This window comes from Melanostigma gelatinosum (genome assembly GCF_949748355.1).
Source record: "Melanostigma gelatinosum genome assembly, chromosome: 19".
Classification (NCBI taxonomy): Eukaryota; Metazoa; Chordata; class Actinopteri; order Perciformes; family Zoarcidae; genus Melanostigma; species Melanostigma gelatinosum.
In genome coordinates this window covers 19,900,775-19,927,992 of record NC_136652.1, presented here as the reverse complement: position 1 = coordinate 19,927,992, position 27,218 = coordinate 19,900,775, and the positions used below count along the sequence as shown (strand labels likewise).

Below are 27,218 nucleotides of genomic sequence, written 5' to 3'. Positions count from 1 at the left end.
CACAACTGTTTATTTACTTAAAATATTGGTATGAACTAACAGGACAGCAGTACTCCCCTACACATCCATTCTAGCTTTATGCTTCTTTTTTGCATTAATTCCTTTATATATAAAAAAAGTATCCAAACTAACAAAGACATCCTCTTCGATCAGTTCACGTGAAACAGACGCCCGTCCCCGTCCCTCGTCCTCAAAACGTCCCAGAATGCTTCCTGATGGCTCACATGCAGCCACTTCTCTCACACACACACACACACACACACACGCACGCACAGTGACCTTTAACCTCTGACCAAACATTTTGATCCACAAACAGAACAACTCACTCACGCATCAGCACAGACCCAAGGTAAACGTGTGTGTACGGGTAAAGTAAGAGGGCTGATCTGAACTGCTGCCAGATTCATAACTTCTGCACAAAGATCAACCCGTTACAATCCAAAGACCTACTGAGGGCCACCCATTGTAGCACTACGCCAATTCTTGCTTCTTAACTTTTGAGGCCTCTTTGATATGATTAGAGGCTGCACATCTACATGTGATGTCTACGTTGATGTGAACACGGCTTCATCACTTTGACTGGATTTGAATGGGAATCAGAGGGGATTGAATGCAGATCCTTCTCCGTCCCCTTAGATATAAAACGGCTGCTATGTAGCCATTCGTTCCTGATTACAGATTTGAACATCCAAACCAAATCTGGCAAACATTTTATATTTTAGTACTGTGGGCGTTTTAGTTGAGAGGTTTGAGAAGGCGGAGTCTTGATAATCTGTGCATATATGTAAATATGATTATTTGCGAGTGAGACAGAAAAAAAACATCTTTATGTGCCCACGAAGAGTTTCTGTGCCCACAAAATACACCGTTTTGTGGGCAAAGATCATTAGCTTCCTATCTTTAATACAAACCCCAACAATAACATTTATTCTCATGCCAACAGTCATTTGTGGAGGAAGGTGTCAGTGTCTTATGCTGTCTTAATCTGGAATAAAACTCTTCATATACACAATATAAACAAATCTTTTGTGAAACAAAAGCCTGACTTCTGTCAGCCAGGTTGAGTGAAAAAAACAATAATTATTAATTGTATCCTCAATAAGTGCGACAGAGTTATAACACACCGTTCTCACTCCACAGATCTGGTCGCTGAAACACTGGACACAGACCAGTGAGAGAGTTCAACACACGCACTGTGGACACAACAAATAGACACATTCAAAAGCCAGGTTCTAGAACTTCAGTGCCCAAAGACAGAATTTGGCATCGACAAATCCATAAGAAAACGCAAACAACAAGCAGACGAGATATATGTTCAATAATATGTGATGAGAAAGACCCAACGAACAAGGTGTGTGTGTGTGTGGAGATGCTTCTCCCATCGAACCCGGACACACCAGCGGCTGAGTTAGTCATTCAGTTGCTCTGTGCCGGGGCAGAAACAGAGATGTTAAAAAGGTATAATATGTGACATTTATTGGTTGTTTGTAAACACAGAGAGAGAGAGAGAGAGAGCGAGAGAGAGAGAGAGACAGACACACAGGCAGAGGGAAGGGTCTCTGTGCACACACACACACACACCACACTCTTCTAGTGGGTCAGAAGGGATCATTGTGAAGGAGTCGATACATTGTATTGGAGGAAAGTGTTGCATATTATACCTTAAAACTGGGGGCCGTCATCTTCATAAACTATGAGCTGTGTGTACAGAGAGAGAGTGACATGAGAAACGGGCTTTCAAGTCCAGTCCGGTCCTCAAAGTCCAGTGTTCTGAACCCGGCGACGAGCAGAAGCAGGAAGTCCACAAAAAAACAAACAAATAAGAATTTTTTTAAAAAGGCCCCAAAAGTAGAAACTAAGGATTCAATATGCCAGAGAAGCAAAGGCACACAATCAGAAAGATGAATGTAAGACGCGTCTCTCCCTCCAAACTCAGGCCGATCCAGTTTGATCTGGCTCGATCCCGTTTTCTCCAGCCATGAGAAAGTGCTCGAACATGCCAGGCAGAATTGCGTCGGGGTGTGTGTGTGTGTGTGTGTGTGTGCGTGTGCGCATGTGTGTGGTCACTATAGAAACATAACATTTAAAAAGTCCATTTTCATAGTTAACACGTTTAAAATACACAGGGTGACTCCCTACAACTGCATCTCAAAGCTAGTCACCCAAAGCTCCACCGGCTGTACCTTCGGTATGAACGGACGATAGGTTGGTTATAGGATAATATATATATTCACATGAATAATGGTTTTACAACAACAGTAAAGACCTTTCTCTTTTTTTTTCAACCGCTATAAATACATTTCTTTGAGAGGTTTCACAACGATCAAACTGTATGCCACTGTTTGCACGCACACACACACACACACACACACACACACACCACAGACATAAAGGCACAAGGTATTGCTCATGTTGAGGACGCATTGAAACATGATCTGTCTGACCCCTTTCACCCATGCATCCTTTCTCTCCTCACAGTAAAAACAAAACAAAAAAGATGCTTTTTCTGTCTAATAAACATGCAAAAAAGAACACACACATACCCACACACACACACACACACACATGCGCACATCAACAGTAAACAAAACCTACAGATCTACAGTACCAACGAAGGTACACCATTTGGTATTTTAGCGCAGACAGACACGCTCAGGTCAGCCGATGTGTAAGACTTCCAAAACAGAGAGCCGATCATCACGTACAAATCTTAGAAAAATCAGAGGGGGGGGGGGTTGTATAAAAAAAGAGCGGGGTCAATGAAGGGGGGGGGGGGGGTCGGGGGGTGAAAGACGCTGTCGGGCCAGCGGCCTGTAATGCGTCACAGACCGACCCAGCAGAGACACTAAGAATAGTGAGAGTGAGATAAGACACATCCAGCTCTCCTCGTGATTTTCTTCAAGTACTAAAACGGTTCAACTACTTTTTTTTTTTTTTTTTTGCCCGGTTCAACGCCAACAGTGTTTAAGGGCAGACGGAGGTGAAGAGTGGTTCACTGGACAGGAGCGAGTCCCAGGACCACCAGCGATGGAGTCCGTGAGCTCCCGTGGGGTCCAACATGGACCAATAATGTCGGAGGAGTCGGGACAGATGAACATGCGTTGTCGGGAAGCCGGCGGTTTGGCAGCAGCAGCAGCGCACAGATAACTGCCGCCGTCTCCGTCTCTCCGTCGCCACAGCTTTGAATAGCAGCAGCTGGACGAGCAGCTCCCGGGACGAACACGCACACGGACGCGCAACAACACAGAGCACGACTCCCTCGACTCAGCCGCCGCGTAAGAGAGAAGAGAACTCTCATCCCGACTTCTTCTCCGTCATGGCCATCGGCCGCCTCCTCGCATCCTTGTGCGTCGGTTCGGTTGCCTCGGTTACCAGCCTATGAGGTTGGCTTTGGCCTTTTCTGTCAGCTTACGGACGCGTCCCTTTGAGGAGGTGCCGAAAGTGATGGACGAGTCCTCAAACAACAGCTGCCTCTGCTCCTCCTCGGAGTCCTCCTCCACGTACCAGGCAGACCGCCGCCCCTGGTTGCGTGTGCGCATTGACCCTCCCGCCTCGTCCCCCGCCTCCTCCCCCGCCTCCTCCTCCTCCTCCGCCTCCTCCCTCCGATTGGATCGCTGAGGAGGCGTGACCTCCTCGATGGCTCTCCTGCTGCTCCTCCTCAGTGGCGAGGGCTCGGGTGACTCAGCAGGAGGCGTGGCTTCGTCGGTCCTGACCGCTCGGGGCCGTCCGCGCCGCCTCGGCGTCGACGCCGTGCCAGAGTCCGACAGCACAGATGTTTCCTGCGCAGACGACGCCCCACCTTCGTCCCCCGTCGATTGGTCGAGCTCGTCGTCGGGGGTGGAGCTCCTGCGTTTGCCGCTCCTTCTCATCTCCTCCTGCTCCTGCTTGCTCTTCCTGCCCCTCTTCTTGCCCGCGGGGCGGCCTCGGGTTCTGGACGGGCTCCCCGGAGTCGTGACTTCTGGAGGACTCGATGGTGGCTCCACTTTGGATTTCCGGCCCCTCCTGCCCACTCCCAGGCTCACATCACTACTGTGGCCATTCAGTTGGACTGTGCTCTGAGATGGAGGGCTGGCAGTGGAGCCTGAGGGGGAAGGGCATTGATATTTCAGGACAAAATGAAGAAAGAACATACATCAATAGCAGGTGACATTCAATATGGATCTCATGAACGTCAGCATCACACGGTCACTTCTTTGTGACGCCGTCTCTCACCAGGCGTGAGTCGTACAGGAGTCCTGAGTTTCCTCCGGGTGCTTCCTCCACTGCTACCTTCTGCGGCTGGAGAGGATGTCACCCTCTCCGGAGCTGATGTCGATGAGGCTGACACAGAGTTATGAGTCCTCAGTGAGCGAGTAGACTCTGAAGATGCACAGAAATAAGATAAAAAGTTGATTGTGTAATATCGTACTTGTGGTCAATACTTGATAATAACAAAGACTGGCAAATAGGGGTAAACAGCTAGCATGGCTCTGTCTGGACACAACAAAAGCTGCCAACCAGCACATCCACAGCTCAATAATGAACATATTGAAGGTTACAATATCATAACCCGAGTTCCATAAGCATCCACATAAAGCTTTGTTCTGACAGACGAGCTCCGAGTGTGTACGGAGGCGAGTGATCTCACCTGCTGGGCTCTGAGTGCTGCTTGCGGCATTATGTGAGGAGGATGAGGAGGGCGGGGAGTGTGCAGAATGCCGCGCCGCGCTCCGTGTGCGCCCTGCGGTCGGCGTGTCAGCCTTCCCGTTGACCAGCTGAGGGGGCTGTTTGACGGGGATGCTCTGCCTCAGAGAGGAGAGCCGTGAAGGCGGGGGAGGCGGCGATGGCTCCTTTTTCCCGCTCACCCTGGATGATACACGCCTCTTTCTCTCTGGACTAAAGGCGGGATGGGAAGAAGGGACACCAAAGATCACACCCAATGCACGGTGCGACACCCAAAACCCCAAATCAAATATCCCGTCTTCTACCTGGATGCGGTGCTGCTCGTCGGAGATTCGCTCCTCCTCCTCCTCCTCTTCATGGCGTGCCGCGTCGGCCTGTCCGTAGTGTGTCGTGCCTGTCTGTCTGTGCCCTGCCTGGTCAGTTTATTCGTCAGGCCGTGGATGGCCTTGTAGTCGGCAAGGATGGAGCTGACGTGCTCCTCAAACAGAGCAGAGAGCCTCAGACTCATACTGTAGATCTGGAGACGAACAACAGAGGATGCACTGATTCAACGAAGACAAAAATGGACAAAGGGCACACACCGATCTGAGAATGGAAACATGAGAGGACCACAATGTATATTGAACTTAATGCACCCTGGATTCACACTGTGTGTGTGTGTGTGTCTCACCCGAGACTTCTTACTGGGCGTGTAAGCTTTGGAGTTGCTGAAAATGAGCCGGACATCTTTGCAGAGCTCAATGGGAGATTGGTACTTTCCTTCCTTGAGCGTCTTGAGAACGGTGCTGAAGTCCATCGGTGAGTCAACTATTTGCAGGTAGTCCTGAGAGAGGCAGAGGGAAGTTGGGATATTTCAATTACATGTTTCAAAAGACGAGAACAGCCATGAGGAGTGGAAGATATCGAGTAAGAGCTCTGGGGGATTTGGGCTGGAAAAAAAAACAACTGATGCAAAAGAATTCCACTCTTCCTCTGTTAACAAGAGAAGTCAAGTCCCACTGAAACCTTGGGTCTGTTCACATTGTTCCTCCTTCATGCTGAACGGAGAGGCCTGTCCTTCAGACCAAACAAGCCCTTTCGCGTCACTGTGACTGTATGGCAAGAGTCAATGGCCAAATAAATCTGAGACCAATTCAAACATCAGACTCATGACTTCAGTTTGTTGTGGTGGAGCTCACGTGCGCACACACAGTGCAGAACACAGAAATAAGGGTAGCACATACGGATGTCGCACGCTTACCGGGTACTCCTGTAGATCCACGGGTTCTCTGAAGGGCTCCGAGTCTTCACACTGGAAGATGAGATCCAGCAGCTCCTTGCAGCGACCGCGCCAGGCATGGGGGTCGTACGACGGGGGCCGGGTCCGCAGCTGCCGCCGCGTGGGTCGTCGACCCTGCGCAAAAAAACTAAATGATGAGCAAATTGAAAATAGCTGCACTGGGCGTCGCAAAACAGCCTCCTCTTCTTTAGACGCTGGACGACGGGACTGTGGAGCGACGTCTCACGCTAAAATGAGTACGGTTTGTTTTATCTGATGTTTTAAGGATGTACGTGAACATGCGGATGCTGTCAGACAGTGTTACCTTATGGTTTCGCGTGGATGTTCCAGGAGTATTAGTATCTTCATCCTCCTCCTCATCATCCTAAATAGATAGGAAAAGGGTAATTAAACAAAGGGAATGCATATTCTACTCTCCCACGCGCTTGTACTATAGCACACATGGACAACATACAACGGCCTCAACAGCAATCAAATGCGTTTATGAATCTGAAGGCGAATGACTACAATGAGCCTGAACTGCTGTTAAAACTCGACTCCAACGTCGACTCTTGCTCGCCATCCGCAAGCGACAGGCTTGTGGCGTAACAAAGGTGAGGCCGGCTGACACATACTACGCTCACAGACCTCCACCCGTTGAGCCGAGATCAACGGCGTTTCAGGGAGATTGAAGGAGAACTGGAGCCTCTCTCTCTCTCTGTCTCTCTCTCTGTCTCTCTCTCTCTCTCTCTCTCTGTCTCTGTCTCTCTCTGTCTCTCTCTCTCTCTCTTTCTCTCTCTCTCTCTCTGTCTCTCTCTCTGTCTCTCTCTCTCTCTCTCTGTCTCTCTCTCTGTCTCTCTCTGTCTCTGTCTCTCTCTGTCTCTGTCTCTCTCTGTCTCTCTCTCTCTCTCTCTTTCTCTCTCTCTCTCTCGCTCTCTCTCTCTCTCTCTCTCACACACTCACACACATGACAGCGAGAACGCGCCCACGCATGAGCAAACGACAGAAACCTTCGTGCCAATAAAGCCACATTAAATGGAATGCTTTTTTCAATTATAATTTGAGAAACAATATTTTGGCTTTGGTGAGAAATCATGTGATGAATATCAGCCGATGATTAGTGGAGTAAAAAAGCGACATGTTGAGCACAAGCTGCAGTGTAGACGGGTAAATATGCAAACGCACCTCGTCTTCAGAGTCGGAGAAGGTAGCCTTCTTCATAGATTTATAGAGGGGCATGAGGGTGGTCATATTCTGGTCCCTGGACAGAGAAGGAGGAGAGAGCAGAAATTACTCGATGTTAGACGGTGCAAATGTTTAACGTGGGAATTCATTTCGACTTTCAATGAGAAGTTCTTGATAACTTTTGTTTTTATGTAGTACTCAAAGAAAAACAGGTGAATTAACATTTTGTTAATATGCTCTAGTCTACATTGTCCCGACACAACCACATACAGGCTGCAGTACTCACTTTATGAACTGCAGCATGAGGTCGGAGACAAACTTGGCGGTTGTGACGATGAACGCTCCGGGCTCGTTGAACGCTTGGGCGTTGTGTTCGATGTAACGAACCTCCCACATCAGAGAGGACAGTCGCCTGGAAACAAAGACAGACGTGTCGAGTGTGTATTCAATTCTAGTCACGACACACACACACACGTGGACTCTGTATCTCCTTTTACTCAAACACAAGCTGCTGTGAGGTACCTGTAGCAGCGGTTCACCAGCCGTTCGCGTATGGTGCTGAGGTCAGTGACGTAGGCCACCACCGTGCAGTAGGTGGGGTAGGCTTGGAGGTCCACTGGGAAGGCAAACGGCGCTGCCACATCTGAGGGAGGCGGGTTGGGTCGGTGGATGGAAGACAGGTGAAGAAGAGGATTATTTACCGGAGCAGGCCAGCATTTGGTAACACACTTAACGTGGATATCTTGTCTATTTGTCCCAAATACATTCACCTGCATATGTCAAGCAACAGCAATGCTTACATCACACCTTTGTCCCCTTTTGCTAAGGATTTTCCAACATGTTCTAAATAGTATCACTAAATTGAAATGCACCTAAAAGAGTTTATATAAATGGAGCGTAGGACATCTAGGGATTCGATGGATTCGATGGCTGGCTGTTGGTCCCCAGACCGCCACTAGAGGGAGCCCTCACGCCAGCTTTCTTCCACTGGGAGGATTGCAGTAATACAAAAAGCCTGTTCCCGAGTATGACATTACATCACTTAACAGGAATTCGAGCAAGTAGCCTCAATAATTGGCCGACGTGTTACAACGCGAGAGCCGTTGCTCTGCTGGGCTCAGAGCGGCGACTCGGGTATTGTGGAGTCACGCATTTACGAGAAATGCGTCCTCGTGGCTTCACTTCCTAATCCCTAAATCCGTGAAGGGACCGTCGTACCGAGCGTGCACAGCTGATCGATGGCTTTGATGATGCGCTCGCACTCCTCCGCGCGCGTGCGGCAGCCCCATTCCCCGTCCAGCGGGACGTACAGCAGCTCCTTCTGCTCCTCTTCCACCAGCGGGACGCTCGTGCCCAACTCGTCGGGGAACGTGGCTGCGACCGGAAAATACATCAGAAATGTAAAATGTTGAACAGCTCCATTTGAATCTGTGTAAATGGGCGTGTACTGCAGTGTGGGTGTATCGAGAGAGAGACCTACCATCATCGGGGATAGGCTCCATGTCCCAAGGACTCATCTTCTCCGTGTCTCCATTGTCCCAGCTGGAAGGGAAACAGTGTTGAGATGAATATTCAACAGCATCACATTGTAGTCTTTGTGATTTCTTGTTTTCCTCTTTTGCTCAGGTGGCGTACGGCCTCCATTGACGTTCCTCTCCCGCGGCCTCGAGTGGATGTCACTCTCTAACAAGGTCTTTTAAATAACAGTAAGCACTCTGTGTTGACAAGAAGAAGTAACTCAAACAGACAATATGCTGATTAATGTTTGGAATTGGAACGTCGCCGACAATGAAAGCCGAGCGATACGAAACAAAGGGCAGCGCTGGCTGGCATTTTAAATGTCAGATTCAAACTGTCATCCACGATCGTTTGATCAAGTTTCCCGGAATGATTGGAGCCACGAGGTGTTTGTGTAGTTAATGAGTGTTGTGAAGAGGAGGCGTCATCACAGGGAGCTATTTGAGGACAAATTCCTGCTCCGTGCAAACCAAAAGAGTTTTACATTTCTCATACTGTCGCTGTGGGAATTCAGATCTATGAACTCGTTCAATTCCAGGATTCACTCGAAGGCCGAGAGACCAAATGTACAGGAGACAAACTGGGTCCAGATTCAAAGTTTTCACACTTTTGCAAGTACCCAACTTCAGTGATTTTGAAAGTAATCCTCTCAAAATCTCTCAAAAGGAGTTCCACACTTGTTCTGTAGTCTGCGAGCGCTTGTCGAGTAAACCTGAACTGTACTGTGTTGTTTTCTGCTTTGCATTTTGAAAAAAATGTCCATATTTCTGCATTTTTCTTTTCTCTTACTTAGTAATTTAGGACATTAGGAACTCTTGCTTTGATGCACTGGATGACATTACTAATGCAAATACGATGGATGTATCATGTGAAAGCTGTGCTCATACCAGACATTGTAGCACTGAAACAGGCTGTCAGGGTACTGAGGCTGGAAGGGCTCCTGGCTCTCAATGGTCCCAAACCACCAGGCGTCGTCAATCACTGACCGAAACCTGTCACCTACACACACACACGCGCATCATAGTTGGTTTAGATCTTTACAAGTGACTTCATAGAGTGACCGGGAAACTACAAAAGGAAAACTAGTCTGACCTATGCTCCACTGCCTCTTTCGGGCATTGTCAAACTGCTGGCGCAGTACCAGGAAGTCGATGACATCGGGCATGTCGTGGTATCTGCAACGAGACAACAACGTACACGAGTGACCAAGATAGCAACAAAGCAAGTAAAGAATGAGCAGAGCCACCATACAAACGGTGTAAAACGGATAAAACACATCCAATCTGGAATGGCAGTTTACCATCCCCCCCAACAGTCTTTACTTTATAATGCCAGTCAAGATTACTGAATGAAATGTTGTAACAGCTATAGTCTGGTCTTGTGTTTGTTGTGTGAGATTTAATTATGAACCGAAATGTTCCATTCGGTCTTAACAGAAGAGCCCCGGGTCTACTTTTCAAGGAACTAGAAGGGTCCTTCGGCCCTTTTTTACCGCTGCACAGCATTTCCTGATACATGTTGGATGTAATGAAAGAGCTGGGGATTAAAAGGGATTAAACTAAGAGCGTCTGCTTCCACAGTAAATCATATGTTGAGTGTTTGAAGGTTGTTTATTTGTGCTTTGGAATGTAACCGCCAGGAAACGAATCAGAAACGCTGCGGGGCCTTTTTGAGGGGTACAACATCCCTGGAAGATGTCCCTGGTACTTAATTTAGACCTGCTCCCTGCAAAAGGTTCCGAGTCCATGGAGAAAGTTCCTGCGGTCGAAAAAGGGCTATAAATTATGAATAATTTCACACTCTGTCAGCATCGAAAATGTGCATATTGTTGGAAAAAAAGCCTGTGAAAAAGTTGAATCAAATATAAAATAGCACATGTGCTGTATACAAATAGCATGAGTGTCACACTTATTCTTAATATCAATCATCGAATGCCTGGGCTTTTCTATTATTATCCTCTGAAGCGCTTACTTCATGGAGAAGGATCCTCCGGTCAGTTTGCCGGTGTCGGGGTCCAGGAAGGAAAGCTTCAGACAGCACAGTGTGGGCAAGCCGACCTCGTACTTGATGCCCACTATCTTCATCAACTCCTGCTCCTGAACACCGCAGATAAAAGAAGAAATAATGAAAAGTAACACCGCGGATTTCCTCTCAGTAAAAGTCAGTCACATCCCTTGGAGCCCTGCTCGCTTGAACAAAGTTCAGTGCACTCTATTAATAGATTTCCTTTCCGGTGGGGTGTGTTATGAAGGCGGAGAGTGCCAGCAGTGCTACAGTAAGTTCCTCCAGATCGGCAAAAGTGAAACTGGAGAGCTTTGGTGTTGCTGTGCCTGTTTGTTCAAACCACAATAAAAACAGATATAGATATACGCCTCAGGCAATACATGCATGAAGCTGCACACGGTGACATGCAATGCATTGTGGTCTGCACAGAAACTGATGGTGCTGCCTGCACGCGTGGGAAAGAAATAAAAAATATACAGGAAGAAATGCGTTTGATAAGTTGTTACTTTAAAGTGTTTTGGGGGGTTTTTTTCTTTCGTCTTTGTTTCATATACTGAGATGGAACTTTGTAGTCTGCAGACATTCCCTTTCAGGGGAGGTATATTTTTAGGATGGAAAAGGGATTTAAGTTCACATGAAAGTGAAACCAGACAGGTGCCGGCGGTGAAGAAGAAGAAAGAGGTTTGTGTGTGTGTGTGTGTGTGTGTTGAATTGTTAATAACAATGAAAGAACAGTGAAAGATTACATCAGTGTAGCTTGCAACTATGTAGCAATTCCTAGGAACCGCTACAGTCACACTGAGTGTCAGTTACTTATCTCGACTACTCTCCTTTCAGCCCTGAACTTATTAACATCACGATGCTGAAAACATGATGTTCTTAATGAGTTGTTGTTAATTCAGCCGTACGAATGCAGCTCCTCTGCGTAAAGACTGCATTGAGTTGTGTTTCATGGCCGTACGAGGATGTGCACGCAGGGCTGCTCCTCAGCGATTGTGTGCACACAAATAAAGGACACGATGTGAATCTCCAGATAAACGAGATCTAACGAGAGTCTTAAATACATCTCAGTCAAACTGTTCCTCACCCGCAGCTCCATCTTGTGCCAGGGCTGCTTCTTGGGATTGATGCTGTAAATCTTCTTTTGTTTCGCCATCTCCACATACGCTTCATGGCCCTGTCTGAAGTAGTATAGCTGCACACACACACATGCATCATTTACAAAGAAATACCACAGGATGCTCAGTTTCTTATAGATTTTTCTGGTACATTATGTGTATTTTTCTGCAGCATTTGAGCAGCTGAGGACGGCAATGTCAGCGTGTCCCTCGTCTCCTTGTGTGTAATGGCCGTGGCAGCCTCACGGGGGCCGCTAGCTTTGGTGCAGCAGACTCCACCTTGTTGCTATGTAAAACTGGAGCCAGTGTTTTGGTGCGAGCAGACATGTGGTGGGCATGTGGAGAGGACGCAGTAACGGGAAAAACAAGAGTTGTGCACCTCGTCTCCCATCTGGGGTATGTAAGGACATCTGCGGGGGACTGTGTCTGTGATCCAGGCAGAAGGAAGCCACTCCTCCAGAGTCAGCCCTTGCTCCTCAAACTCTGTCCTCTGAATGACACACCATCAAATACATATTCACTGACAGACCTTTCATATGTTGGAGATTTTAAGCAACAGCAACGCCTGAAGCCACAAGGAGGAAAGAAGACAAACCTTCCTCTTCTCCTTTGGCTGCTTCTTCTTTGGTAACACCTCGTCCTTGTCTGCCTTGTCTTTCTTCCTCTCTTTCTTCCCGTCCCTCTTCTTCTCTCCGTCCTCCTCGGAGCCGCTGCTTTTCTTCTTCACTTTCACGCTCTTCTTGGGCGGCTCGAGGTTGATCCCCGCGTCCGCCGTCCAGTCGGAGTAATCGCTGGAGTAGTCGCTGCAAAAACGCATCGCGGGGACAAGATTGAATACGCAGATGCGTCCGCTTGTGTCCATGTTTTGATCTGCGCGTGTATGTATCTGCGGGAGACACTCGATATGATGAACGCGTGTGACATCTTACCTCGAGCTACTGTGGTCATCCGGCCAGGGCTCCTTCTGCGCCTCCTCCTTCTCCTCCTCCTCTGAGGAATGCCCGTTGATTTGCCGCACCTCCACCTCTCCCTGGGAACACACATCATGTCATGTTAGCACTCTGAACTATGAAGACAAACAGAATCAGTGGAAGGAATCAGAAAGCTGCTGTATGGAGACAAAAGGATGTCCGTCTTAGGCTGTTTGGTGTGCAATGGACAAGAGATGTGTGTGAAGTGGTCCTGAGCAGAGCTCCACCCGTTCAACACTCAAACTACCGGAATGACCATAGTTGATACAATATCTGGATATAATTTCCACTGTACATCACCCCGCTTATTATCTATTAGTGAAGACAATCTGTGCTTCACAGAAAGGTTTACACACATCTGCCCAACAAAGTATGAAATACATTCACCGTTTCTACCTCCGAGGTGTCTTCGTCGTCATCGGCAGCCTCGGCGCTCTGGCGGCTCGTCTCCTCCATGGCGGCACGCGTGTGGTAGCCGTGGTTACCCTGGCTCCTCCTCGCTTCGTCGACTGACTCGGATGTCGGAAGACCCTGAATTCCACAAGAAATCTCTATTAAAAATGAAGCTGAAGTGCCTTAGAAATGTTGCATAAAAAGGTTATTGGATGATGAATATATTCCTGTAAAACAATGTTTGTGTGTGTTCACTCACCCTGCTCTCCTTAGGGAGGGAGTGGATGGTACGTCGCCTCCTTTCTGACTGATAAATATTGATCTCCTCCTCCCCTTTAGCCTCACGCCAGGTGATCTGTCTCCTACACAATACGCACACACAAAACACGCGTCAGTGCCCATCACGTCCAAAAAACAAAAGCTTCCTCTCTGCGAGATCCGTGTTTTTGTTCTGCGTTACCTGACGGAGGCGTCCTCCAGCTCGGGGACCAGCACCCTGCGGCTCCAGGCCACCAGGTCTCCCTCTGTGGCCATCTGGCTGAGCGGGGCGTTGCTGTGCATCTGGCGGACGCCCTCGATCTGCCCGCTGCGACGCAGACCCACGTTGGGCGGAGAGTGCACCTCCGTGGGCGAACCCACCGATCCTGAGGGAAAGAAGTCAAAGAGAGAAACGCTGGTTGGCAAACAGTGTGTTACTAACCTTTTGCTAGCCCGGAAATCAAACCCCACTGAACTGCCCCGCAGGTGAGAAGCTGCCCACACTACAGAAGTAGGAATCTTCCCGTGATGACGCGGCCTTACCTCTGTTGGACCTGGTGTCATTTGTTCCCAGTCTCTGGTCCTGTTCCTGCAGCAGCCTCTGAATCATCGTGTCCAGAGGACTGGAACCGTCCACCGCCTGCTCGCTCACCACTTGGTTCAGGCCTGAGACACAGGCAGCAGAGGAAGAAGAGAGAGGGAGACTTAAACAGTGAACGAAAGACCGAAAGACCGTTCTGGTCATAATAAGTGGATTTTTTTCTTTCTCTTTTTAGTCAGTAAAAAATTGTCACAATGCTCGACCAGCAACTTCAAAGAAGAGAAACAAGCTCGAGGTTTCTCCCCAAACCTTTAAGCTATGTTTGAAGTCACATACTAACATATTGTTCACACCAAGTATGACGTAAAATTGAGTTCATGTGTCGAGTACACGAGAAATATCGGGATGTTTGCTAGTTCTGAGTATGAGACGAACTTACTGGACAATCTCCAGCGCCCCACAATGCATTGCGTCTCCTCAGACTGTGCAATGGTGGACAAAGTGACGTTAAAAAGTGACGCGGAAACTCACTTATATAATGTACTGTCGAACAATATTTAACACTTTTGCATTCATGACAAACAGCTTTCATTCAACGGTAGCTCGGAGCGGTTATGTCGTAAACAATACAGTCATGTGATGCAGAACAGACTATCGTAGAAGTACATTGTAGTTTGCGTATACTGCTGACTGAGCAGTATGCAGTATACTCAAGGCTAGGTAAATACTATTCGATATACTGTGAGCACCCCCCACTGTGCACCACCAATGCACTTCATTTAATAAACTACTGTTTCTGTTTGCATCGCTGCCAAGATTTTAAACTGCTCCATTCATGCTGGTTTTAATTGCCACTGCTGGTGCAGTTTCAGTAAAGGCCTCTCATTGAGCACATTGGAAAACAGACCACATTCTCGTGGGGCCATGAGAGCAGTGTGATCGGCTTTGATCAGCTGACGATTAGACGGAAAAAGGACAGCGTCACCTCAAAGTAAAGATCTGATCTGAAGCAAGCAGACAAAAGGGAAAGAGTAGAACTACAACTGAGTTCCTTCCCCTGAGACCTCGCAGGGAGGAGGCAGTCCTGAAGGTCTGATTTTCAGCCTCCGTACCTGAGGAAGTGACCCCCATCTGCGGGATGAGCTGCTCGTCCCTGCAGCCCTCCCTGCCGGGCACCAGCCGCTGGTATCTGGGGGGGTGGGGGTTCCCGTCCACGTCCACCAGGAAGGGAGGGGGCATCAGGTGTGGCGCCTGCTGAGTCTGCTCGTCCAGCACGTAATTGTTGGCATCCCGGATCAGCGGCCGGTAGTCGGTGTGGAAGAACATCTGGTCCGCTATCTGAAGGCACAAGGTACATTTTCCTTCTAGATGTTTTCAATGAGGGCATGAGGATCATTCCATCACCCATTTCGGGGGTAGTGGCATCAGTTACTACCGATGACATCAGTCATGTGAGTTGCTGGTGAAGTCCGGTGCATGAATGAACATTAAAGGTGACCCTGTCGCGTTACCTTGTCGTACTTGCTGCTGGAGCCGAAGCCAAAGATGAGCAGGTGTCCATGGGAGTCGGTGGCTGCAAAATGCTGCCCATCTGGACTGCATTTGCAGTCGAACAGCGCTCCGTGTCCTTGGCCCTCGATCTATTCACACAGGGAGAGGGAGAGAGAGAGGGGGAGAGAGAGAGAGAGGGAGGGAGAGAGATGGGAAATGGTGCACACTGTAAATCACAGTATTACACTACCAAGGGGACTACCAAGCAGCTGTAGCAGTTGTATGCAATCAATTTAAAAGGTCTAGTACACAAGATCAAATGCATAAGACATGTTTGGAACTTACAGGTGCTGAGCTACAACATGTAACTTCAATAATAAATGGGAAAAGCAATAGGGACATACGAGCGATGACATCCACTATTACAGAACCTGAAACTTCATCTGCAGAAAGTAGAACCGGTCCGTTGCCTTCAGTTGCTTCTGTGCGTATTCCTCCGCCCTCACAAAAGCTCCATTCAACCACACGATGAAAACATTTCCTCTGAGTTTTTTTTCCAGACTCTGCCAACGCGCTAAACTCAGACGAACCTGACGGAGCACTGCGCTTTCAATCATCTTCCACTTATATTCAGGAAAGGTGCACGGGCTCTTAGCCTGCTGGAGGTCAGGCAACTCCAGAGGCTGTTGAATAGGAGGCGTTAAAGGTTCACGTGGTCGCGTTAGAGAAGGGCTGCCGGAGGAGCAGCACTGATGAAACGGTGTTTAAAGAGGATCCGGCAAAGTAAGAATGAGCAGAGCACGTCTGCTGCAACAACCCGTCGTACTGCAGAGGATGCGTACTGCAGGAAACGCAACAGTGGCGGTACAATGATTAACACACCAGGTGAGCGTGTGCGCCGGCATACGCTGACAGCACGCTGTCGTGGTGGTTTCCCCCGACCCCTCCATGCACTGCATGAGAAAGCACTACACCGGTGTCTTCAGTGTGCGACTGTAGCCAGAGAGAGGCTAACGAGACGGAGAGGCTCACCATGTTGAAATAGGAGCGGATCTTGACTCCCCTGGCCAGGTCCCACACAATGCAGTTCCCATCATGCCCCGCTGAGAACAGGATTCTTGGGTCAAAGGGGTGCGGCTCCAGGACAAACACCTCGTCCTCGTGACCCTGTCATTAAAAAAAAACATGATCTAGATGAAGAAATAAAAAGACACCGCCTCGCTGCTGCATGCCTCCGTCCAACCAGCCACTTCGTCATTTTATCCGATTAAACATTCGTGTTGAATTGTCGGCGTCACCTTGTAGTTTTGTTTTTGCTTGTTAATAAATGATGCATACTTTGTATGCATACTCAGGACAAGTTACTGTTTTTGTGAGTGTGCTCAAGAGTATATCGAGTACCCAACTGAAACATGCAAGACACAATCAAATTGTTATGAATGTCCACATTTACTTTAAATGTCCCATGTCCTTGAATGCATCACTAGTAACAGTAAGACAGTCCCTAACAGATGCATTATCATGGAGCATTGCATTAAAGAAAACAGTTCTGAGATGTTCAGGATGACAGATTGTGTGTCTCAGAGTAAGAAAAACTGAATTGCAGGTTGTAAGATTTACAATAAACCCTTAAAATGCCGTTAAAGGCTGCGGGTTGAGGGGTAGATGCGTTAAACCATCGAGATGGCAAACCTGTTGTACGGTCTGTAATTACCTGGTGATGCAATAAAAAAATAAGTGATCAAAAAAAAAAAAGTTCCTGCTGTCGTTTACTTTTGATACCGTGTTTGCGTGTGAATGCGTTTCGCCACCGCGTACCATCAGGACGTGGACGAGGTTGCCGGTGGTGGAGTTCCACACCTTCAGCGTCAGATTGTTGGCCGCCGTGATCACCGTGCCGTCGTGGCGATCCCACGCCACCATTGTAACCTTCAGCTTGGTCACCTTGTCTTCCAGCGGAGGAGGGTTGTACTTCCTGAAGGGGAGACGGTGACGCGCTGATGTCATGTTTGGGCCAATTAAGGTCAGTTTTTAAAAACTAATACCAAACTCTTTTCTTATATCGTGAAGATTTAAGTCCGTTAAACTGTTTCCCAGCGTTTTATATTGTTTTTCACTTTTTTGATCATAATATCTGAGCTTCCGCGTCGTTGTCACATATTGTATACAACCATGTTGTCTTTGAGTCTGTATTCATTCTCATTGCTGTCTCATGTGTTCATTCAGGCAATAACCACGTAAACAGCCAGTGTCTTCTGCATTCATTCACAGTAGCGTGCCGTAGATCCGTATTCTGTCAGTCGCTGATCAATCACTGTGCCTCACTTCCTGCCACAGCTGTGACGGTGTTGCTGCTTTTTCTTTAACTGAATTATCTGAATTATCTGTGTGCTGTGGATTATGAACTCAAAATAAATAAACGTCTGAATAATTGCAAGAGACGCATTTTTGCTGCTGGTACAAAAGGCATCAAGTGTCTTTGAACTAATCCTACATTTATTTAGTTTTTACTTTAAAACAGGACATAATGTCCACAGGGGATATTCACACACAACAGGTCTCAGACTTTTGTATCCAACGTGATTGATTTTTGTCAAATTTAGATTGACATCGCTGCAGGATCATCCCAACCCACGACTGTGCACAGCGGTGCTGGTGGGAAAAGCCAGACTTTGACAGGCAGCAACACACACACACACACACACACACACACACACACACACATACCCGGGTAATTTGGTCTGCATGTCCAGCAGAATGCTCCTCCAGCCCTGAGGCTGCAGCTGCCAGATCCGCGCCGTACCATCCCTGCTGCCGCTTACAAACCTATGACACACACGGAGACTTGTCAAGACATATTCATGCAGCAGCTACACTGTAAGTATAACACTTGTTTCTACTTCAGCTTTCTGCAATACAGTGAACGCTCTCATCTCTGCACAGCATGATACACTAATTGTATGTACCACCCCCCCCCCTCCTTTTTGCAAACACAGTCTACCTCCCTCACTGCTGAGAATACAGCAACCCAGGGGAATTACAGCTGAGCTTGTTTTTCTGCAAACTCCACACAGGCACACACAGTATAACACTCAGAGAGTGCATATGTGCAAGAGAGTGTGTGTGTGTGTGTGTGTGTGTGTGTGTGTGTGTGTGTGTGTGTGTGTGTGTGTGTGTGTGTGTGTGTGTGTGTGTGTGTGTGTGTGTGTGTGTGTGTGTTAGAGCGAGTATCAGATAGTAAGTAACGGTGCTGTTTCTGCTGACACCACCAAGTCGCATTACAACACCCGGAGGTTCCATACAAACAAACACACAAAAATGTACTTTACTTATTACGTAGCTCGTGCACACGTGCGCGTGCACACACACATCAACTATGCAAACCTACCTGTCACTGCAATGTGAGAACTGGATGCTGTCAACTTTGTCCTAGGTGAGAAGAATGCAGGAGTTGAGTCAAAACAGGGCAATAAGTAAGTAGTCTTCCAAATCATTTTATTACCTATTAATCATGTTTTAACAGTTTTAACATTAAAAAAACTTCACTCAAGGTCAACTTGCTAGCTTTTTCCAGCGCTTTCGACTGCATCTCACCGTCTTCCTCGGTTGATGGAGTTTGCTCAGTTGTCATGGAGAATTATGAGCAGCCTCTCCGTGAGAACACCAACAATCTCCAGGACAACTGAGCAAGTCCACCTGCTGAGGACGTCCATGAGATACAGTTGAAAGCGCTGATGAGGAAAAAGCAAGTACATGGAGAATGGTCTCCACTTACACTTACACAGAAAAAAAAGCACTATGATGACTCACTGTATGGGATTCAAGTTCAGAGATCTTCTCTGGTTGGCCTAACCCGAAGTAGTACACCCGAATGATGTGATCCGTGCTTCCTGTGGCCAGGAACATACCACCTGGGGACACACACACACACACACACACACACACACACAGGATCAGAGCAACAAAATACAAGATACACATGTATAAATAATACTGCTGGCGTTTCCCCTGCGGTGGTCTTGAACCATGTGTGAAAATCAAAAGTGAGATGTGCTCACCGGCGCTGAAGGAGGAGCAGATCATCTGGACACCAGGTCTGGAGCGCTCTGTGAATTTACTGGGCCTCTGACTGCACACACAGAGAAACACACACATTGTAAGCTGAAACACGCCGACTGAACAAACAGTAGAACAGGTTTTACAGGTGGGTACATCTGCTGCATTTTGCGTTCCTTTACACGCTGTGACGCTTGAACAGGGACATTCAGCGCAGTCAAGTTCAACTTATGAAGCATCCACGAAAATGGAAGTGGAAATGACGTAAGCCATCAACAAAGTGACGAATCAAACCCTAAATCCTCGTCAGAAGCATGCTGTCTGAAAGGATGTTCTGAGGAAATCAAGAACAACTGAAAAAACAAACGCACATATGACAGAAATAATGTGATTTCAGCAGAATGAATGTGTGAACGGTGGGTACTGCGTCTGTGTTCCTCACCAGAACTTGAGCGTGCGTGCGTCCCACTGCCAGAAGCAGATGATGCCGTCGGCTCCGGTGGACGACAGGTAGCGCTTTGAGCCGCAACAGAGAGGCGAAAACTGCAAAGACGACCAATCAGAGGTTACAGCCGAGTAGAACGGGCAATGGAAAGACGTTGCTTACACTACAGCCAAAGAAAGAGAGGACGATCGACCCGCAAGAGCTTCAAAAGCCTCCACACACACACAGAGAGATAAACGTGCAACGGGCACACAGTCCGACGCTCCTCCTACCTGCAGTGAGGTGATGGAGGCCGTGTGGCCCTCCAGGACGGCCAGAGGGGCGCAGGTCTGTAAGCACCACACCCTGATGGTCTTGTCACAGGACCCGGCGGCGATCATGGTGTTCTCGTAGCTGACGGCCATGTCGGAGATCTCGGCGGCGTGGCCGCGCAGCGTCGCCAGCAGACGGCCGTTGTCCGTTCCCCAGATCTTCACCAGGCAGTCGTCTGAGCCCTGAGAAGAGGAAGAAGAAACCAACACCGACACGGCTGTCAGACATGAGCGAAGACTCGCGTTTCACGTCGTCTGAGGAGTGGCGTGTCTGCCTCTGACAAATTAAACATGTCGAGATCTAAAAGACAGTAAAAATGTATGTGTGCACAGAGCGGCTGAGAGACTGTCTGCAGACTGACAAAGCTTGGAGCATGAACAGAAGAAGGAGTGAGCTCCTCCGGATGCAGGAAATAGAGGTGAATAATCTGCAGCGTGTTATAAGTGACAACCAACGCTTCAAGGCCTCGATTGTCGAAAACACCACTTCTAGGGCCGTCCTCGTCTTAACTCCACCACCGCTCACGCCATTCTGTCGATCGGTTGATTTAACGGACCGCAGTTTCTCCACAGGAAAAACAAACACTGACTCGCTACCAGGACACTTCAGAACCGAGATGTTTCACATGGCGGCGAGATGGACCGGTAGCAAGTGGAACTGAACCAGAGACCAACGAGTACGCTACTATGAGGAAGCCCCCTGAGTACAATATGCATTATGAGTATTCAATTCAAATCTTTGAAAGCTAAGAAAGGAACACAGAAGTAATGCTTCAAAAAAAAAAGCCCATAATAATGAATAATCCATAATCCATTAAGGCGAGCCCATAAGAAAATGTGGCTGCTGCTTACAGTCTGTTAGTGAGGACTGAAAATGCACCATCAAGACCCTTAATCAAGGACTTACAATGTCTGGCTGTGGTCCAGCTTGTCGCGGGTGAAAGGGTTTGTGATTCAACACGGGCCAGACCCCATCTGCCCCTTGATTACCATCTCCCAAAATAATGTTTCCAACCAACAGGTAGCCAGTGTCAGGATGCAAGAACACAGCCTGCCGTGATCTCATGCTGGGGTTTTTTTGTGTGTGTGATTTATACAAGTAGGAATTAAATAAGTGACTTGTGAAAAATACACAGAGCCACAGTAAATGAGGAGGGTTGAGGGTAAAGATGTACATTTACTAAATGTGGTGCTGACCTGATTATCATGTTTGGATATCAGACAGACTTGATGTGACTCCAGCATGGCGACACATCCGCCCTTTTGTGTCTGGAAAGTATTTAAATAAATCATAATCAGTCGCTCTATCACCGGCGGAGCAGAGTGTGACTGGAGCTGTTGTTTTATGTGGACTGATGAAAACAGCGGGCGTTCCCTCGGAGATCTAGAAAAAAAGCTCAAGGACAGAATGCGGCTTTGGCAAGATGGACGAAAAACTGCTACATGCCCAGAGGACAGTCGGGCCCGAGCGCTGCAGCGTCTGGAGAGAGCCAGAGCAACTTTCCTCGTTGCTCTGTAGATGTGAAGTTATCTAAAGTTAGGCTAAATAAAAATGAATCAATCAATCGGCCTGTCTTCTGCTGCAGCAAAGAGTGAAAAACACGGAACAGATCCGAAAATAAGAAAATATATTTATAAAAATGATCTTGTGATGAAAGGAGGGAGAGAGAGAGCGAGGGAGAGAGAGCAGAGGGAAAAAAACAGGAGAAGGGGGAAAGTGAGGGAGGCCAAGAACGAATTTTAATTCTGGCACTTAGCCAGCGCCTCAGAGGAAACATTTTCTCCAGTTATGATGAGAAATGGCAAGAAAGGGGGGGGGGGGACAGGAGAGAGGGAGGAACAAAGGAGAGAGAGAGAGAGAGGAGGAAAAAAATAGATGGAGGGAGTCAATCTACCCCCTCCTCCTCCTCCTCCTCCTCCTCCTCAGCAGCCAGCCATTTTTAGAGATTTAAGAAGTGAAAGCTGAAAATGGTGTACAGCAGTAGGCAGTGTTAAGACTCTAGGATCCAATAAACAGAAGGACGGCAACATTAAACCAACATGATCTCATTCTTCCTTTCAATATTCAACACGTGCCGTATCTCCAACACAACCAAAGGAAGCTGACGCGGCACGTCACACAGGGGCCTTCAGAGGGGAAAGGTCAACGGCCTCCTTTAGAAAAGACCTTCCTCGTTTCCCTTCTTAAAAACTATAATGAAGATGTGTGCGCTTTGCCCCACTGCGGGCCGAATTTCGTCAACAGCTGTGAGTCAATCGGTAAAAGCGCCACCCGGGAAGGTAAACAGTAATTACCTCCTACCACAACTGTTACAGCGGGGAGGACGGACCCTCGGACATCTCGAGACAATCAGACACATCACACAGCACACGAGGTGACTGGAAACAAACACTGAAACCACTTTGAATGGACACCAAACGCACGCAGACCCACACAGACCGCAGCCTCACCGTGAAGATGCGCCGCCCCGTCCTGTCGAAGGTGACGCAGTACACGGACGACAGGTGTCCCAGGATCCTCTTGTGCATCTTCATGTGCAGGTACACGACCGTGGGCACCAGGTGCCGGAGGCGGTAGGAGCCGTTCAGTCGGCGGCCGGAGCTGGTCTCGACTGGACGCGCAAGAAGAAGAAGAAAAAGACAAGACGCCGGTGAGGACATCGTTGTTGTGTGCAAAGAAATCAAATCAGTGAAAACCCATTCATTTCATTTGTTGTTCTTTTTAAAAGAGCATGGGAGTGGGCCACAACAGAGGATAACCCTGTGCAGAAAATACAGTGCGACTCCGGAGCAGATCAGTAACACTGTTACATGCAGTAAGGAGCTTGGCGAGCAACGATACAGTGGACTATGTAAGATCTCATAGGCTGGAGATCAAAAGGCTCAAACAGAGAGTGGAGAGAGTGGTTGAATGTTTTTAAGTCAGTGTTTGTCTTCACCAATGCTAGGTGGGCTCCCGTAGATAACAGGCGGCTCCGGCGGGCGTCCACAGTGCAGCGCAGCCAGCGCCGAGCCCTTCCACACGACATGCTTGCAGCCTGGAGGAAGATGAACACAAAAGAGATGCATAAAGACAACACAGAGGAACAAATGATAGTTTGTATTGTGGCCGGTCCACGCGAGCTTGTTCCGTGCGCTTCTATTTGCATAATAAGAACACTAAGTGGGTCCTGTTAGTCGACACAGACATGCAGAGAGACTTTGAAGCCAAGAGCGGCTGCTGGTTGCATGCGTGTACGTCAAAGTAAATGTGTGAGCGACGCATCCACTCACTCTTGCTGGTGCGGAGGAGATTCTGCCGGCCGGCCCCCAGCAGGCTGCTGAGTCCAGGCACACTGGCGGGGACCTCTGTCTCCAGCAGGGGACAAACTCTGGAGCAGACCTGCAGCAGGTGGTCTGGACTGATGTGCCGGTGAAGCTTTACCTGAACATACACACACATACACACATATACATTTTGACAAACGCTGATGTGTAAAGACATTAAATCTGTACTATCTGTACATTTTATGTTGCAAGGAGAAGAAAACCTCCCTAGAAAGATGAACATGGTGCTACATCCTTACACCAAAAACGAACAATACAAAGACAAACATTTGCAGTCGGTCATATTCTATTCCAAAAAACAGAAACACCAGCTGTAAAATCAACAAATGGGAATAATTAGGAATTTAAAAGCGGCTGTGGCCTCGAGAGGAAAAGGTTTGAATTTCAAAAGTAAAGGTGGCCTTTAAAAAAATTATAATAATCGAATCAATTACGTTCTGCTTCTAACAGAAATCACCTTATTAGCCGAGTACGGCTAATAGGGACAACATCATTTTTTGTATTTGAATGACATTCACTCTCAAACTGTAAAAAGAATTTCAAATTTAATTTCAAATACATGAAAATCACTCTGACTCGACGATTAATTATTAAATATCTCGATCACCAAATGAAGAAAGATAAAATAGCACCAGACACTAAATTAATGCTGGAATCAGTTAAAATATTTGTCTTCTAAATGGATACAGTTCAGATCCAGTATAGTAGGCTAAAACAGCAGGGGGGGGGGGAGATACACACACACACAATATGAACACAGTGGGTCTCCCGTGGGGGGGGGCACACACACTCCTGCACAGCCCACGTCTGAAGAAACACACACGCTAGAGCAGCGACACACCAAAAGGATGAGCGAGATGAAAGCATGCAGCATTGTGTTTCACACTCTCACATACGCACACCTCATTTAAATATCCGAACGAGGTCAAATGAGCCTGAAATTAAACAATTACTCCACTCACACACACACATTTTTCTCCTTCTATTCCTTTATCTGAACACTGACAGTAACACTTATTCTATGTCTCTGTGACACACACACACACACCTAATGACCCATGAATTGCTTTCAACACCATTGCTGGTTCAGAGACGTGATCCGTGTTTCTAAGCATATCAGCGCGCGAGCCCCTCTCACGCAGAGCCACGACGAACACACACACACACACACACACACACACACACACAAATATAACGGAGTGATGTGTGATAACAATTTGCTCCATTTGTACTTGCTTCTTAAGGGTACTGGATGACCCCCCCCCCCCCCCCCCCCCCAGTCACAACAGCACCACCAGAAAGCACATGGCCCCTTTAGGCATGACTCCCAGTTACCTTCAATCATCTCCTTTATTTCACCCTCAAATAAAATCAATAAATATCACTTATTGAAGATAGTATTCCCTTCAAAAGATGGAGCTCTTATAATTGACAGAACGCTCAATCCACTCAACATTTAAGGTAAAAATTCTAATTAATACAAATTCTGTAGAAAATGTTAAAATGACAACACGCTGATATTCAAAACAGAATAAATATTTGTTGACACCGGGCTCCTGATCAATTACATCTGCAAAATTAAAACGACACATTTAATTAATCCGCCTTAATTAATTAGCCACAATTAATATCGTTAATGACTACAATGTCATTGAAGTCGACGTTAAAGCCTCGTTGTTGCCCCCCCCCCCCCCCCTCTCTCCTTCGTGTACCAGCCCCGACATCTACCTACACAACCGCCGACAAAAACGTATCCAACCAGCGGCCCTGTCTCCAAACACACGCTTTCTATTTGCTCTAATAATTAAAAGCCATCCGCAGTATTATTTTTTTTAAATAGAGGGAATTATGCACAATAGACATGCGGCGGTCTGAACGGCTGGGAATGGGAGGAGGAACGAGAGAGAGCGAGAGAGACGAATGAGCCAAGCAGGAAGAGCGAGAGAGAAGAAAACAACACAGGCAGGCCGAGAGACACCGTCAATAATTTCTTAAAAGGCATTAAAAATATACGTCCCGCTGAATCTACACTTCACGCGATCGGGTGTCCATCTGTCTGTGTGCGCGCGAGTGGATGAGAGAGGACAAACCCACAAAATGTAGGTATGCGGATTAAAACAGGCCCTATAGGTCATTATCACTCTATTAACGTTTTAATAAAATAGCACAAAAGTCTGATTTGGGGGGGGGGGGGGTCCACAGTGGCAAAAGGAAATAAATATGTAAGCGATGATTAATTCTCTCCACGCCCCCATGCGTAAACGGCGCTCTCAGTCGAGCCCCCCCCCCTCCCTCGTTTGTTTACATGACAATTAGCGCGTCATTTGTAAGATATCAGCTCAACGTTACCTCGCTACTTCACACAAACTGATCTCTTCTTCTTCATGTCCGAGTTCGCACCACCAATCCCCCCCCCCCCCTCGAAATAAGAACTGCTCTCCAAAATGACTCCACAGCCGGACAGCAGCCTCCCCCCTCTCTTAAATGGGCGCTGTGTGACTCCAAGCTTCACTGAATATGCTGTTTATGTTCTCCTTTAAAAACTCCTGTTTTCTACCCCCCCGTGAGTGTTTTCAACCCATGCACACAAATGATGGTTCTTGCAGGACGAGAGCGCCTCCATCTCCTCTCTGGCTCGTGGCGCAGGGAGTCCCTCCTCCGGATCCTGGCGCTCCTACACCACAACACTCATGACGTATCAACATTTCACACACTTTTTTTTCCGCAACTATTAAAACCCTTTTCTGACATGCATGCCACCAAACTCGCACACCACACTGGGACCCCAAAGCCCTTAGTACCCCCCCCCCCCAAAAAAAAAAATAAAAACAGATCCCCAACTTGCAGCCAGCTCACCTTTTTTTCTTTCTTTACCACCTGATTTAAAAATTGCGGGAAATTCAATTTTTATTTCGCTCTCTAAAAACTTTTTCCTCAGTTATAGAGCTCCCTTACCAAATTTTCGTAGGTCCCGGGGTGCTCCTGCCCGGTCCAGTCCAGCCTTATGGGGAGCAGCTGAGATGGAAACATAGTGTCGACTGTGATCAAGCGAGTCATAAATGTAGCGAGCGATGTTTTTTAAAACAGTAAATGATACATAAGAGTAAAAAAAGCTACATCACAAAGTACAGTGCGGAGAGAAACCTCTCTCTCGTATTTGCTGACTGCTTACCTCCTTCTCCTCCACCTCCCTTATCAGGGTCTGAAATCGGGATAAAAATAGAAAATTACACCCCGTGACAATTGCGGACACATTCTGAATTATCCTAAAATGCATGAACACCAACCTCGGCTGCTTTCTGACACGGTCCAGCTTCTAGAAATCGGGCTATTAGGAAGTACAGTTCTGGTATGGTTGGAGGGGGGAAGAGAAGAGGAGCTGCGTTAGAAGAGGGCACCGAAGGAAATTGAGGGGGGGGGGATTATTAAAACAACCATGACATATTTGTTCCGATCTCCTTTTACTCACCAGAAGTCAACTGCGCGATGAGTGTACTGTCTGAAGCCATTTTGGTGTTGTTTGCCAGGGCAGCGGCAGAGCTTGTGTGGCGGGTCTAAGTGGCTGCCCTGTAGCTGTCACTGTTTATCCACCAGGAAGAGAGGCTGCCTCCATTCAGCTCCGCTCACACGGAGTCCCGGCTGCGTCGTGTATCTCTCCGCGAAGCGGACAACTAGTGCGC

The 27,218-nt window shown here is 47.7% G+C and overlaps 1 protein-coding gene across 2 annotated transcripts; it reads right to left on the bottom strand.

Moving 5' to 3' along the window:
* On the bottom strand, window positions 1–27,146 carry phip (PHIP subunit of CUL4-Ring ligase complex). 2 transcript variants are annotated; one of them, XM_079290943.1, is made up of 40 exons: window positions 27,008–27,146; window positions 26,826–26,884; window positions 26,711–26,740; window positions 26,494–26,553; window positions 23,485–23,635; window positions 23,151–23,249; window positions 22,663–22,823; window positions 20,173–20,394; window positions 19,898–19,998; window positions 19,458–19,528; window positions 19,210–19,310; window positions 18,788–18,828; window positions 18,127–18,225; window positions 17,218–17,374; window positions 16,432–16,566; window positions 15,420–15,548; window positions 15,021–15,246; window positions 13,911–14,033; window positions 13,570–13,753; window positions 13,369–13,471; window positions 13,104–13,247; window positions 12,675–12,775; window positions 12,341–12,548; window positions 12,125–12,235; window positions 11,715–11,822; window positions 10,595–10,719; window positions 9,716–9,798; window positions 9,511–9,622; window positions 8,586–8,647; window positions 8,324–8,479; window positions 7,628–7,748; window positions 7,392–7,517; window positions 7,106–7,181; window positions 6,246–6,305; window positions 5,903–6,055; window positions 5,333–5,485; window positions 4,968–5,179; window positions 4,628–4,875; window positions 4,213–4,359; window positions 1–4,081 (listed from the first exon to the last, which is right to left on the bottom strand). In XM_079290943.1, the coding sequence occupies exons 1-40, from the start codon at window positions 27,045–27,047 to the stop codon at window positions 3,369–3,371; spliced, it is 5,511 nt and encodes a 1,836-aa protein (XP_079147069.1). In that variant the 5' UTR covers window positions 27,048–27,146; the 3' UTR covers window positions 1–3,368. The 2 variants fall into 2 exon arrangements, with proteins under 2 accessions (XP_079147069.1, XP_079147070.1); XM_079290944.1 differs by having other exon boundaries at window positions 13,113–13,247.
* Between the last annotated feature and the right edge of the window lie 72 nt (window positions 27,147–27,218).